We start from the raw sequence: 15,606 nt of genomic DNA on the forward strand, positions 1-15,606 counted from the left end.
AGGGATTCACTTCTTTATGCTCTCATTTTAGAGCGTTTTTTTAAAAAACAGGCTTTTTTTTATTTTTTGTTTTTAGAATGTTAACATTCATTTCTTTTTGGCTGTGCTGTTTCTTTGCTATGCAGGCTCCTTTCTAAGGTGTGATGTGAGAGTTTCTCATTGCAGGGGCTTCTCTTGTTGCAGAGCTGGGGCTTTAGAGTGCGTGGTTTCAGAAGTTGCAGCTTGCGGACTCAGGCTCAGTACCTGTGTGCACAGACTTAGCTGCCCTGAGGCATGGGGATCTTCAAAGATCAGGGACTGAATCCGCGTCACCTGCGTTGGCAAGCGGATTATCGCTGAGCCACAGGGAAGCCCTTTAGAACATTCTGATATTTACCATTCTCAACTTTGGAAATTAAAATGTTCTGGAACTTCTATGCCTATTGATGAGGTTCCTGTCAATAGAATGGCTAAAGGATTTATCTGGGTAGATTTCATGTTTATACCCCTCTTAATGTCTCTATCAGGAGAAAAATAATGAGCAAATTCATCAAGTGTGTTGAAATGTTTACTCCTTTCCCCTAAGGTTTGGCCGATCATTGTTGTTGTTCAGTCACTAAGTCATGTCTGACTCTTTGTGACCCCATGGACGGCAGCTTCCCCGTCCTTCAGTGTCTCCTGGAGTTTGCTCAAACTCATATCCATTGAGTTGGTTATGCCACCCCACCATCTCATCCTCTGTCGCCCACTTCTCTTCCCGCCCTCAAGCTTTCCCAGCATCAGGGTCTTTTCCAAAAGTGAGTGATAATCAACAACTAAAAGAAAATACATTTGCATTTCCTAAAGCCTGAGACAGCACTTCAGAGATCAGCCTCAGTAAACACGTGCTTTACCTCATCAAGACTGAAATGAGGTATAGCTCAGCTCTTTGCAGGATGACACCCTCAGCAGGAAACCCCTTTTCTTGTCAGTTTAGAAGGAAATGGCAACCCAGTGCAGTGTTCTTGCCTGGAGAATCCCAGGGACGGGGGAGCCTGCTGGGCTGCCGTCTATGGGGTCACACAGAGTCGGACATGACTGAAGTGACTTAGCAGCAGCAGCAGCAAAGCTACATTGTAACTTTTAAACCAGGTGCCCCTAAGCTCTGTTCATCCAGGGTGGAGCACACCTATCAGATCTTTTGATCATATAATAGCTTGTCTAACCTGTTGGTTCTTTCCATAGATCAAAGAAGTGGGAATGATGAATAAGCAATTAGCATATGACCAGATCTCCTCAGAGTTTAGTAATCTCTCGAACAAGCTATGTGAACAAGACAGCATCCAAAGAAAGCTCACAAGAAGTCAACAAGCCTGCACGCAGGGGGATGACGATGACTCTGAGCCCCCATCTCAGTGACTCACCGATACTACTTCCCTTTTTCCCCTTAAAACCTTCATGGCTGAGCAGACTCTTCAGAGATGGTTTCTGGGGGACACTGAGTCCACCATCTCCTCAGATTGCCGGCTTTCTGATCAAAAGCAATTTTCCTTTCTACCAACAGCTGCCTCTCAGGGATTGATTTTCCAGCAGTGAGGAGCTGGACCTGAGTTTGGTAAGAATATTGCTAAAGAAACAACGATATTTTTGCATCATATAATACTTCTATCACATCATTCATGGAGCGAGTTCTCACCAAAGACTTTAAACAAGGGCACTTAAAAAAAAATAATGTGAAGTTAGTATTGATTTCCCTGATTCAGAGGTTGTTAAATTGCTTGATGTCTTTTCTAAAGACTCCTCCGATCACGCTAGACTCCTTATCCCTACTCCACTCGCCTCTGGGGAACAACTCCCGTGGAAGAAACAACACACCACACATAACCGTTGGGAAGTCTGCAGTGGGACCCTGAGGACAGGGGTCGTCTGGAGGGACTGATGACTGGGGAGCTGGAGCCCCATTACCATGGCCGTAGGCTGCTAGTCTGGTCCTTTCTTTTTCAGATTGGAACCTTTGGTGATCTCCAGAAACCAGCTCCTGTCCCCGACGAGAGCCTGAGCCCCGATCTGGGGAAGGAAGAGGGCGCATTACCTGAGTGACTGTTCCTGAGGCTTCAATCACGGCGCCGCAGTCACCCTCGTGGTACGGTTCCTTACAGTCCCGGCAGAAGACGAACTGCGGGAGAACACAAGCAGGTTAGAGGCGGGCTTGCGGGCCCCGTTTGGTCACAGCCTGCTTTCCTTTCCCTAGCTTGCTCTACTCCTGCCCCTGACTTGGTGATGCTTTCTGAGCCAAACTACCTTTCGCAAAGAGGAAAAACAGTCCTATTTTGATGACACTGTTCACTCTTTACTAAAGAATGTTCCAAGCACCGCAGAAGCATTTTGAAAATGAGTCACATTTCCTCTCATCAAAATGTTTCTAGCCTAGCAGAAGAGACAGCAATGCAAAGAAATACCTACGGTTAAGTGTTACTGGTGTTAGCATATGAGGAAAACAACTCAGCCAAGAATTTCACATCTGATATTTATTTACTTGCATCAGTTCAGTTCAGTCCCTCAGTCGTGTCTGACTCTTTGTGACCCCATGGACTGTAGTATTCCAGACTTCCCTGTCCATCACTAATTCCTGGACCTTGCTCAAACTCATGTCCATCAAGTTGGTGATGCCATCCAACCATCTCTTCCTCTGTTGTCCCCTTCTCTTGCCCTCAATCTTTCCCAGCATCAGGGTCTTTTCCAACGAGTCAGTTCTTCACACCAGGTGGCCAAAGTATTGGGAGTTTCAGCTTCAGCATCAGTCCTTTCAATTAATATTCAGGACTGATTTCCTTTAGGATGGACTGGTTGGATCTCTTTGCAGTCCAAGGGACTCTCAAGAGTCTTCTCCAACACCACAGTTCAAAAGCATCAATTCTTCAGTGCTCAGCTTTCTTTATGGTCCAACTCTCACATCCATATGTGACTACTGGAAAAACTATAGCTTGACTAGACAGATGTTTGTTGGCAAAGTAACGTCTCAGCTTTTTAATATGGTGTCTAGGTTGGTCATAGCTTTTCTTCCAAGGAGCAAGTGTCTTAATTTCACGGCTACAGGCACCATCTGCAGTGATTCTGGAGCACAAGAAAATAAAGTCTCGCACTGTTTCCATTGTTTCTCCATTTACCACGAAGTGATGGAACCCAATGCCATGATCTTAGCTTTTGGAGTGTTGCGTTTTAAGCCAGCTTTTTCACTCTCCTCTTTCACTTTCATTAAGAGGCTCTTTACTTCCTCTTCACTCTCTGCCATAATGGTGGTGTCATCTGCATATCTGAGGTGATTGATATTTCTCCCTGCAATCTTGTGCAGGGAGTCTTCCAGCTTGTGCTTCATCCAGCCTGGCATTTTGCATGATGTATTCTGCATATGTTTTCTTGAATAAAGGATTTATATATCCATGTTAAAGGTCTTACTTTTGTATTGAAAGCCTACTGTGGAAAGAAGAATGGGCCATCATGGGTTGAATTCCGTGCTGCCAAAACTCATATGTGGAAGTCCTAACCCCCGGCACCTCAGAATGTGACTGTGTTTGGAGATAAGACCTTTGAAGAGGTAAGTAAGATAAAATGGGGTTTCTCAGGTGGTGCTAGTGCTAAAGAACATACCTGCCAATGCTGGCGACATCAGAGATGTGGGTTCAATGCCTGGTTGGGGAAGATCCCCTGGAGAAGGAAATGGCAACCCACTCCAGTATTCTTGCCTGGAGAATCCCAAGGACAGAGGAGCCTGATGGGCTACAGTCCATGGGGTTGCAAAGAGTCAGACATGACTGAAGTGGCTTAGCACACACGCATGCAAGGTAAAATGAGGTCCTTGGGTGGGACTGAGCTATAGGACTGGTGTCCTTACAGAAGGCGATCAGGACAGGCACTGGGACTGAGAGACGACCATGTGTGGGTGAGGGAACGTGAAGTGTGAGTCACTCTGACGTGTCTGACGGGACTGTGGCCCGCCAGGCTCCTCTGTCCCTGGGATTCTCCAGGCAAGAGTACCGGAGTGGGTTGCCATGCCCTCCTCCAGGGCATCTTCCCGACCCAGGGCTCGAACCGGGGTCTCCTGCCCCAGGGACGTCGAAGGAGAAGGTGGCCATCTGCGAGCCGAGGAGAGAGGTCGCCGAGAAACCGCCCCTGCTCCCCCGTTCTCGGACCCCCGGCCTCAAGAACTGTGAGAACATACGTTCCTGTGGTCTTAGCCCCGCTGTGGCGCCCCAGGAAGCTAAGGCGTGGCTGAAGTGAAGCCTCTCACCCGGAGACGGCGCTCCCGTCAGCATTCGGCGCTCCCTCAGGATGGAGGAGACCTAGGAGTCGATGGTCCTCCCCTTTCACTGACTGAGGAGGAGGCTGGAGACCTGAATGCTGCAAAAGGAAGCTGGCCTACGCCGGCGGGCCTCGCTCGGCCCTGCGGCCTGCTTCCCCTGCCCCCACGCCGGCCGGCCTCGCTCGGCCCTGCAGCCTGCCTCCCCTCCCCGGCCCCGCCCCGCTCGGAGGCGCCGCGGAGGCTGAGGGCCTGGGCTCCGCGGAGGCTGAGGGCCTGGGCTCCGCGGAGGCTGAGGGCCTGGGCTCCGCGGAGGCTGAGGGCCTGGGCTCCGCGGCGACGCCCCGGGCTGGAGCCATCGCCCCGCCCCTTGACGACCAAGACCACCTTGGAAGAGCGGCCTCGGAGCCTGGGCCTCGGTTTCCTCCTCTGAGAAGACAGGGTGGCAATGATAACTGTCTCACATGAGCGCCACGAGAGGTAGCTGAAATAAAACACACGCTCAGTGGCTACAGGCAGGCCTGGCACACGGTGTTTTCTGAGGAGATGCCAGCCAGGCACTGTCCTTATTTCACGGCTGGAGAAGGAGTTAGTTAGATAGTGTTGGCTGCTCAGTCATGTCCAACTCTATGCCCACCGGGCTCCTCTGTCCATGGGATTCTCCAGGCAAGAACACTGCAGCTGGTTGCCATTTCCTTCTCCAGGGGATCTTCCCAACCCAGGGATCAAACCTGCATCTCCTGTGTGTCCTGCATTGGCAGGGGGTCCTTTACCACTGGTGCCACCTGGGAGATGAGTTCCTTCACTAGAAAACTGGTTCCCTTCAACAACCACTCAATTTACTCCGTGGGGAGTAACATCTCTCCCAGCAGAAGCTGTATTCAGGGAAGATGTTCCAGCAGAAAAGAGAGCCGGTCAACGAGTATGGCGTGTGGGCGATGGTGGTGGTTTTAGAGAACAGGCCCTGTGAGATCTGATACTCCTCTGCTTGAGAGGCAGGCTCCATACCCCTCCTGCCTAAATCTGGATGTGCTGACCCCTCGACCAGAGTTGGTGGAAGTGACAGCCTGCCACTATTGGGGCCCTGGCATGCTGCAGTCCATGGGGTTGCAAGGCATCAGACACAACTGAGCCACTGAACTGAACTCACAAAAGCTGGCAGCTTCCACTCTCTGTCTCCTGGGACATTTGCTCTTGAAGCCCAGTCACAATGGAGAGGCGTGCATGGAGAGGAACTGAGGCCCCCAGCCGACAGCACCCTTGCCGGCCGGTGTCTGAGCCGTGTTTCACCTGGGTCTTCCAGCGTCTGGGTGACCTGCCCCCCGCTCACCCCACGTGGACTGGAGACAAATGCTTGCACAGGGCTCTGTCCAAATTACAGGTTTGCGGGCAAAGGCAAAACAAAGCAAAGCAGGAACCAGACTGTCACTGTTCTAAACCCTAAGTTTGGGGATGCTTTTTACATGGCAATCGATAAGCCCATACAGCAATGACACTGTGTTCCTGGAAGCCTCGAAGAATTTCCAGAGGCTGGAAAGCTCCCAAATTCATATACTAGAGCATAAACCAGAAATTTCACTCAATTTTGCTTGAGATAAGACTGATTTGGGGACTTCCCTGGTGGTCCAGTGGTTCAGAATCCTCTTTCCAATGCAGGGGACATGGGTTCGATCCTGGTGGGGGAAGTAAGATCCCACATGCTGTGAAGCAGCTAAGCCCACTTGCCACAACTAGAGAGAGGCCCTTGAGCTGCGGCTAAGACCTGATGCAGCCAAAAAGAAGGTTGAACTGATAACCCCCCAAACAAACAGGATCTAGAAAAACCCAGCTTCATCCCAAACACATCACCACTCTGCCTCACCTCAAAATAACAGCCTTTTCAGGACGTTTTTTTTCACGTTGTCTTTTCCAGAAACAGGTTCCCTGCTCCCTCCTACCCTCCCCACGGTCACTTTCTTGTTTCAACAACTCATCTGAAAATAATTTTAATGTCAGGGCATAACAAACAAGAAGAACAAGTATTTTATGAGGAAGAGGCCTCCTCTACAGATGTCACCATCTGGCTTCCGAGCCAACACTTTCAGAGTCTTTTAGCCTTCTTATTTCTTCTCACAGCAAAGAGACTGAGCCCGCCTTTTGTGGGACGTAAGCGTTCCTCAAAGGTTCATCTTGGTGGGAGAGGGGGGTGTGTCAGCTCGTGTTTACACAAAGCACCAAGACCGCCAGGCTTTCACTTCTGACATTTTAACTTTCCCTGAACTGAAAGCTAATGCAGCGAACAGTGAACAGGTTGGATCCTAGAGTTCCTTCTTAAGGTTTTTCTTTTTTTTTTTTTAACGTATCCGCTCATCTGGGTTTGCCTCAGACCCATCACTCTGCTCTTGTGTAGAAAAACTGTGAGCTGTGTGGTTCACTCATTGAGAAGAGCTCACTGTATGATCTCAGCCCAGCGCTTTCCATGGAAGCAAGTCTGATCTCTTGGCGTGACAGGGAAAACGCTTCACATCTTATTAGCTCGTGGGTGAGATATAAAACCAGTTTCATGGTAGAGAAACACCCTGGAGGTTGATCATTTTGTCAGAATAAATAGGGCTTTCCTGACACAAAGACATTAAATTCCCTTTCCTACCAGTGCTACAAAGAATAGAGTATTAAAAAAAAAACCGGAAAAGAAAGCGCATATAAAAATTAAACCCTCACCGCTTCAGTATGGCAAAAGGCAAGCAAAAGCTTGAAGAATGTGCTGGTGATGATTTAGCATGAATGCACTTGCTAATTTGCTCTTATTCAGAGAGTATAACTTAAGTTTAGCTACATCGTGCCTTTGGCTTTCTAGTTAAATAACTCAAATCTGTCTCATACAAAATGAGGACATAATTAGAAGGTCTGGTTTGATCTAAAAAATATCTTCAGGTTTTTAATTTAATTATGTAGAAGACTGTCAACCAGGTGCTTGAACAAATGCTTAGGCCTTCGTTTCTCAAACTGTGTAGCAAGGAGCCCTGGGATGCCACAACAAATTCACAGAGGTGTGGTGGGATTATTTACATTTTTGAGGAAAAGCACAGTGATGCTTGGCATCTGTGGGACTCTGAATTACTAACTCATGGCATTAATGTACATTGTACTGCTCTTTTGATGACATCCTGTTTTTGCAAAGCAGGATTTTTGGAGGTTACTGTGTGATAAGAAAGACAGGTGAACATTTCTTTGGACCAGGAGATGTAGTTATTTAAGAATGAAATAAATACATTTTTTTCTTTCAATTTATATGAACTGTTTTTTCAAATGGCTATTAAGTTGTTAAGATATTAATTCTTACTATGTTATTTGGACCTAAATATTTAATAAACAGAACTGTTAGGCATTTTTTATGGCCTAGAAGCACCAGGAGAAGCAGCCACAAAGGGCAAGGTGAACAGAGGAAGTTTGGGGAATTCTGGCTTAGGCAGACATAGGATTCCTTGAAATCATATTTTGGGTTTGTTTGCAAAAACTCCCAGGGCACAGGTATTTCCAAAGAGCTTGAGGAGGAAGCAAATCTGACTGTAATATTTTCATAGTCTTTCTACCGACTTACCTGTCTCCTTTCTAGGGCACATAGATCTGGCTTTACCAATAGTGTCGACGGCCACAATTTCCCCAGGGGCTTATTAGTGATTAACTGTGGGCTCACTTTTGCTGAGGCTCTTTTAAGATGCCTTATGAGTAAACACTAATAGAATCGACTACCACCCATTTACATTGTATACTTTTCCTGGGTTATTTTCTTTTGAGATAGATCTGACAAATGCCAACAATTTCTGCAGTTTTTTAAAAAAAGAATCTTTAAAGCTTAAAAAAAAAATCTTAACAGTAATAATACTTACTCTATTGATTTTCTAAACTCTATCCCCTTATGAAATTTGATTAAAAACAGATACATATGGGCTGTATTATCTTAGTGTCTGTGATGTTAGTTTCATGTGTCCACTCGGCTAGACTATGGTGGTGGTGGTTTAGTTGCTGAGCCGTGTCCGACTCTTGCAATCCCATGGACTGTAGCCTGCTAGGCTCCTCTGTCCATGGGATTTTCCAGGCAACAACACTGGAGTGGTTTGCCGTTTCTAGTGCCCAGTTATTCGGCCAAGCACTAATCTAGGTTTCTCAGTGTAGGTATTTTGTAGGTAAGACCAATAGTCACTTTACCTTAAGGAAGCGTCCTAGGTAATCTGGATAGGACTGATTCCATCAATTGAAAGTTTTTAGGAGCAGAACTGAAGCTTCCTCAAGAAGAGAGTTCACCTGTGGACAACTGAGTTCCAGCCTGCCCTTCCTTGCAGCCTACTCTATGGATTTAGGCCTTGCCTGGCCAGCCCCATAACCACATAAGCTAATTCTTTGTGATCAAGCTCTGTCTGTCTATATAGATGTAGGTGTATTAGATATATAGATATCTACATATACATAGGGCTTCCCTTGTGGCTCAGCTGGTAAAGAATCCGCCTGCAACGTGGGAGACCTGGGTTCGATCCCTGGGTTGGGGAGATCCCCTGGAGAAGGGAAAGCCTACCTGCTCCAGTATTCTGGCCTGGAGAAGTCTATGGACTGTATGGTCCATGGGGTCACAAAGAGTCTGACAGGACTGAGTGACTTTCACTTCACTCACATATAAATATATACTAGAGACCTCCTATTGTTGTTTTTTGCTGTTGTCCAGTCGCCACGTCACGTCCGACTCTGTTCGACCCCACGGGCTGCAGTATGCCAGGCTTCTCTGTTCTTCACTGTTTCCCAGAGTTTGCTACCCACGGGATGATGCATCTTAGAATATAACAGCAGGAGCAAGTTCATCACACCCAACAACATCATGGCTTCCCTTTATTTGACAATGAACTTGGTGATCCAATACATTTTTCTCTTTGGAGTAGCTGCCTGGGAAGTTGAGGGCAAGTTTCTCACGTAACTATAGTAATTAGCTCATTCTAGATGCCTAAAATGAAGCATACAATTTTTTTTAAAGTTTTTTGGCCATACCATGCAGCGTAACAGGATCTTAGTTCCCCAACCAGGAATCGAACCTGTGCCCCCTGCGGTGGAGCATGGAGTCTTAACCACTGGACTGCCAGGGGAGTCCTAAAATATACAATTTTAAAACAACTATTCAATTAGGGATAAGTCCAATGAGATAAACTTTTTTTTCCTAGTAAGACATAGCCAAACTGTTCTTAACATTCAAGTCATATATCTGTCTTGAAATTAGTATGTGTTGAGTATTTACTTTTGAAATGAATGAAAACTTGGACCTGGACAATATGTAAGAGAATAGCATATTGTAATTCATGAAATCATATAGCGATATTTATATATTAAAAAAATCAGATACAATTTAGTGTTTAAAAGTAAAGCCTCTGAAGCCTGAGAGACCTTGAGTCAGAGACTCTTTTCTACCATTTATTATCCGTGTGATCCTAACATCTCTTTACTTTAGTTTTTTTGCATCTGTAAAGAAGAAATAATAGATAACTAAGACCTCATCCAGTTTCTGGCGTACAGTAAACATGAGAAATGGTTTTCTCATGGAGTTACGATGTTTTATACACAAAAATATTCTACAGAAAAGTAAGGTGATAATTAAGCACCTTGTTAATTAAAGTAATTCCCAGTGTATTAATAACTGCTGTGGTTCTGTGAGGCCCGGAGTGAAACTGAGGACCTCCTGGGAAGTGCCAGGCTTGTCAACTCGCCATGACTGCGGCAGAGAGAGGGGATACTGACCTCTTCTTCTTCCTGTACGTGCAGAGGTATCGTCACTGCCAGTCCTCTCAGGAAATCCCGTACTATCTTACAGCTAAATGAACCGCCCATCACTTTATCTTTCAGTATCATGTCAGTAGACAAGTCGTTTGATTGATGCTTGAGCTTGATCTCCCATATGCTCATAATGGAGACATTCAAAAGGAGATGTATGTATATTTTCTCTTTGGAAGCATAAAAAGGAATCAAACGAACAGCCTCCAGTGCTATCAAAATTTTCAAGTGGCTGCTGATCAATAAAGTTGAGAGCCAGTCAATACCTGTAAGTGATGACCCTCGAAATAAGGGTTTGATCCTCCAAGTTGAAATGTCTCTATATGAATGCCCAAAGTTCTTTGCACGTGTTTTCTATCACGACATCATCTATTATAAAAGCATTTTATTATGCTTATTATTATTTATTTTTCTTCCACAGCTCTGAAGTTCTGTGTTAAAAGAGCAGGAGAACATCAAATGCCATCTCAGGACCCCTTACTGTAGTCAAGAGAAACATCAAAACTATGAAGCACACGTTTGTCCTTCTCTGGGAATAGATAAAATATTGTTCTTCTAGGCGTCTGACTTTCCAGAAGATGGCAGCAGTGATATAAGAGATTCGGCCCCAGTGTATTAAAAATAGTCCATCGAAAGAGCCAGGCTCCCTGTGGGGCGACTAGATGCCCATATATGCAAAACTGGTTCTGACAAGACGGTGCCACAGAACAGAAATGGTGTTAAGAGTCTAACTTGCTAAAGCACAGTTCTGAAAGGAAGAATGTCAGGTTATTTCCTTTCAAGTCCACAACATTTTAAAATCACAGAATTTCATGGTGGGAAGCAGCTGTAAACTGGGCCACGCTCTAAATGCAAACAGACTAAGACGATCCTTTACGCGCCATCTCCAGACGGCTAAAAATAAATAACTTCAAGGAAACCGAATATAGCTCAGTAGCTGAGTTCTTTTGTCTTTTTCAAGTTCTATCCAGCTCCTCAAGGGTGGGTCGACGATGCCATCTCGATTCCCACCAAGTGCTGTCACTTCTACGCCCTCTCCCCTCGCCCCGTCCCCTGAATTATTTTTGTTTTAGGTTTGCTACATGAAAAGCCCCTTACTTTCCTTGGTTTAATTTCTATTCATGGGAGCTCTTAAAAGAACCCTGAAAATTCTTTTTTTTTTTTTTTCCAGTAGCATCATGAGGTCATCAAGTGCAAGTATGTATCCATTCAGTCTTTAGGTTGTACAGTCTTAATTTATACGCTTACCGTGAGTACCATCTAATGGGAAACTTTATCACCATCTGTCTCGGAACCTATTAGAGAAGATGAGCTCACACTATAAGAGACCATATCTTCCAGGCTACTTTCAACAGGACTGACCTTGGAACCTTAAATTAAGAGAAGAGCCTGATAAATGCTTCCAACAGTGAGGGTGGGGCTCCTGCGGATGACACTGCCGGGAACTGAGGCGTCCACGGTATGATTATAGACAAAAGCATCTGAACTTAGTTTCTTCTTTAAGCTATTTATAGTTTTTCCTTACTGTTGTGTATATTCACTGTTGTGAAAATTGTATAAATCATATGTTGAAAATTGTATAAATAGTTATGCTTAATTGGTTCACAGTGCTTTTCAGGTCTATTATATCCTTCTACTTCTCTGTATATTCATTCTATTAATTTTTGAGATTTTGATATTGAATCTCCAACTAAAAATCTTCATTTATCTACTTAAAAAATAAATGTAATATATAACTTTATATATTTATAAATTTATAATTTATATATTTATAAATGTATATAACTTTGTTCAGTATTTTCCAAGCCTCTTGTAAATGTGTTATCATAGTTTCATAATTTTAAAAAAATTGTAAAAAGATATTCTTGTGTTTTCAAACTTAAAAATGTTTTCAAAAACAGCTTTATTGGGACATAATTCACATGGTCTGAGTTTTAAAAAGTAGTTTATGTATTTTTTGAGTGGATAATGCACACAGCACAAATTTAAAAGATGCAAAAGGCAAATAGTAAAAAAAAAAAACGTCTCCCTTCCTCCTTGGTCAGCTTACCAAACTCCCCAGAGACAATCGCTGTCACCTGCATAAATAAACGCTATTTTGAGACTAAAAGCAGCACAGAGTATTGCTTTAGGCAACGGGCTCTGCCCCTCACTTTCCATGTCATACACTCACAGCCTGTCCTGTATCAGCACCTGCCGAGCGGCCCTGAAGAGCTGAAATCTTCCTCAACGGCCACACGATAGTCAAGTCGACAGATGTATCTTAACTCACACATTTATGAATGAATTCAAGCAGCCCCCACGGATGAGCATTTAGGTCCTTTCCAGTATTTTGCCATGATAAGCAAAGCCGTGGGGCGTGTCCTTCTCCACAGGTCATTTTGCACATCCGAGAGGAGACCTGCAGGGTGAGTGTCCAGAAGTGACATAGCTGGATCAAAGGGTGTGCAGCATTCATATTTTGACTGCTTTTGCGAGCCTGATCTCCGTGGAGGGTGCGCTGGTCCCGGGTCCAACAGCCAAGTGTGTGAGGGAGGGCTTGCCCCGGTCCTCTCCAGGGTGCCGTGTCAACCATCGGGGCCTGCGTCAAACCCAACAAGGCCACAAGAGAATCTCTAACTCTAAAACCTGCTTCATCCACATTGGATTTCTGCAAAGACACCTTCCTGGATGGAGAAATAGCTTCGAGTCACTTCTGAGCCTTGTCCAGAAGGCTGAACCGGGGTCAAGCGTGAGCTGCGGCCGGCCCTCCATCGCTTGTTTCCCTGTCTCCCCCCAAACCTGGGCTCTGAAACAAGGTGCTCGGAGCCTGTCACCAACTTGTTCAGACTGGCCTGATTCCATCCTGCTGGCGAGAAAAGGATTCTAAGTGAATTTTTGCTTTGGTGGTTTTAAACAACTGATGGCCAACAAACTGGAGGTCCAGCTGAGGGAGAAAGAAACAGAAGACACGGGAGCGGCAGGTTCAGATGCCCCTGCTGTGTCCTTGGCCTTAACCCTGAGCTGAACAGACTCAGCGCCGCTGCCAGGACATCAGCCAGGACAGGGCAGGGGCCCTGGGGCAGTGTGACAGGTGCGACCGATGGCAGTGACTCCTCTCCCTGAGCCCCACACTTCCCGCCTCACCCTCTCTTGCTGTAACCATTTCAAAGAAGCATTCCCGTGGTGCCTGCCCCACCATCATCCTCCCCAGCTCCCTCTCTCCCTTCACGGCTCCCCTTGTCTCCGAAGGCTAAGGTCGGATTGGCCTGCCAACTGGGACCCTTGTGTGTCTTTGCTGATGACGTTCACAGCATCCGTGTTCCTTCCAACAAACTTCTTGGTGGGCGAATTTCTGCATCTAACTGGAAACTCCCTCTAACATCTTGCAAGGCCGGCTCAATTTTGCTTTCCAATCAGCATTTCCCAGGCCTTATGGAGCATTTGGCTCCTTCCGGAGACAGAGCACTGGTCTCAGAGTATCACATTCAGCACCACTTTCAAATATTGCCATTCATTAGTGGGGCCCATTCAAATATTGCCATTAATTAGTGAACACGCTTGAACATGGCCATTCATTAGTAAAATGCACAGCATATGTCTTCTATAATTTTTTAACTGGTCTCTAATCCTTGTGACCTTATCATTTACAATCTGTAGCAAGACACTAGACTCTGTAAAAACGATTATACCCTGCCAGTCAAAATGTGAAATCCAGGCCATATGGCAGCTTGAGCCCAATTTGTCCCATGTGCCCGTGGGCATACTTCTGCTCGCTGGCGTGGCAGGGGAGCTGGATATTTCCCTTGAACACCTGGGGCTGACCCCGGGCAGCTCTGGGCAGGGTCAGCCTTGGAAAGGGGCCGGCAGTGTTGGCGGCACTCCCACTGGCACATCTTAGAGACGCTTGTCTCGGGAGGTTTTGCAGCTTGTCAGTGATAGATAAATCAATCAAAATTATATAGCAATCCTTGCCTGTGTGTTGGGCAGTTTTATAGGTGCCCTGAGAGTATACCCACTTCCGCCCACTCCCCATAGCCTCAGCCAAAAAAATGGCAGGGTATTTTCTCTCCAGGACTGTCTCTTTCTTATAGTCCTCTATTAAATATTGAATATTTATCTCAAAGAGTTGCTCAATAACTTCAGTTGTGTCCAACTCTTGGTGGCCCCATGGACTGCAGCCCGCCAGACTCCTCTGTCCGTGGAGATCCTCCAGGCAACAACACTGGAGTGGGTTACTATGTCCTCCTCCAGAGGATATTCCGATCCAGGGGTCGAACGTGCGTCTTCTGCACCGCAGGCAGATTCTTTACCGATGAGCCACCAGGGAAACCCGAACCAAGAGGACTTGGATCTCACTCATCCGTGTTTCCCCAGATTCAACGTCTGGAACGTATCTGGAACATAGTAGGTGATCTATGTCTGTCTGGCGCATACCAGGCTCCCAGCTCAAGGCTGGAGAGACCGTGGAGAACAAGAGGTGGAGGACAACAGCCCCAGGTTGTGTGCTGGAGTGTCCAGGGGATGCAAGTCTGCAGAAACCGCCAGAGCTGAGCCCTGGGTGGGCTGGTGTTTGGCAGCAGTGGCATTTACTTTTCTGTCCTTCACATTCCATTCCCTCCTTAGGCAGTGGTTCTAACACCAGGCTAATTCCTCTTTGCTTTGCTGTTGTTGTTCAGTTACCAAGTTGTGTCCCCGTGGGCTGCAGCACGCCAGGCTCCTCTGTCCTGCACTCTCTCTCAGAGTTTGATCAAATTCATGTCCATTGAGTCGGTGATGCTATCTAACCATCTCATTCTCCGCCGCCCCCTTCTTTTACCTTAAATCATTCCCGGCATCATGGTCTTTTCCAGTGAGCAGTGAGTCAGCTCTTGGCATCAGGTGGCCAAAGTTTGGAGTTTCAGCTTCAGCAACAGTAAATATTCAGGGAGGATTTCCTTTAGGATGGGTTTGATCTCCTTGCAGTCCAAGGGACTCTCAAGAGTCTTCTCCAACACCACAGTTCAAAAGCATCAGTTCTTTGGTGCTTAGCTTTCTCGATGGTCCAGCTCTCACATCTGTACATGACTACTGGAAAAACCATAGCTTTGACTAGACGGATCTTTGTTGGCTAAGTGATGTCTCTGCTTTTTAATACACTGTCTAAGTTTGCAATAGCTTTTCTTCCAAGGAGCAAGTGTCTTTTAATTTCATGGCTGCAGTTACTGTCCACGGTGATTTTGGCACCCAGGAAAATAAAATCTGTCACTGCTTCCACTTTCCCCATCTCCCCATTCCCAACCTCCCTTCTAAGTTATGGTACTGCCCGCTGCACGTTCCCAGCTGGTTTGGATGCCGTCACTTCAAATTCACACCAACACAAATCCCATGTGATTATTATGGAAAAGAAGACTGGGATGAAAGAGCAGAAACTCAACGAGTTAAACTGAGGGACAGAGTAGGGGATCCTGGGTCCAGCCCTCCTCCATCCCTGCTTTCTTCACTCAGAGAACACCCAGTTATCCCAAAACACTAAGCACTGACCTCACATCCTCCCAGAACTACTCATTAATGCCAGGGCTAACACAGCAGTTGTCACATAG

General features: G+C 46.1%; 1 protein-coding gene across 3 annotated transcripts in view; it reads right to left on the minus strand.

Annotated features, from left to right (window-relative positions):
• Window positions 1–15,606, minus strand: part of AGPAT4 (1-acylglycerol-3-phosphate O-acyltransferase 4) — a 1,411,158-nt gene that overhangs the window by 212,156 nt on the left and 1,183,396 nt on the right. For all 3 annotated transcript variants that reach the window (XM_070795610.1, XM_070795611.1, XM_070795612.1), the window contains one exon: window positions 2,051–2,134. In XM_070795610.1, coding sequence (XP_070651711.1) covers window positions 2,051–2,134 — 84 coding nt within the window. The remainder of the gene's footprint in view (window positions 1–2,050; window positions 2,135–15,606) is intronic.

Source organism: Bos indicus, chromosome 9 (genome assembly GCF_029378745.1).
Source record: "Bos indicus isolate NIAB-ARS_2022 breed Sahiwal x Tharparkar chromosome 9, NIAB-ARS_B.indTharparkar_mat_pri_1.0, whole genome shotgun sequence".
Taxonomy (NCBI): Eukaryota; Metazoa; Chordata; class Mammalia; order Artiodactyla; family Bovidae; genus Bos; species Bos indicus.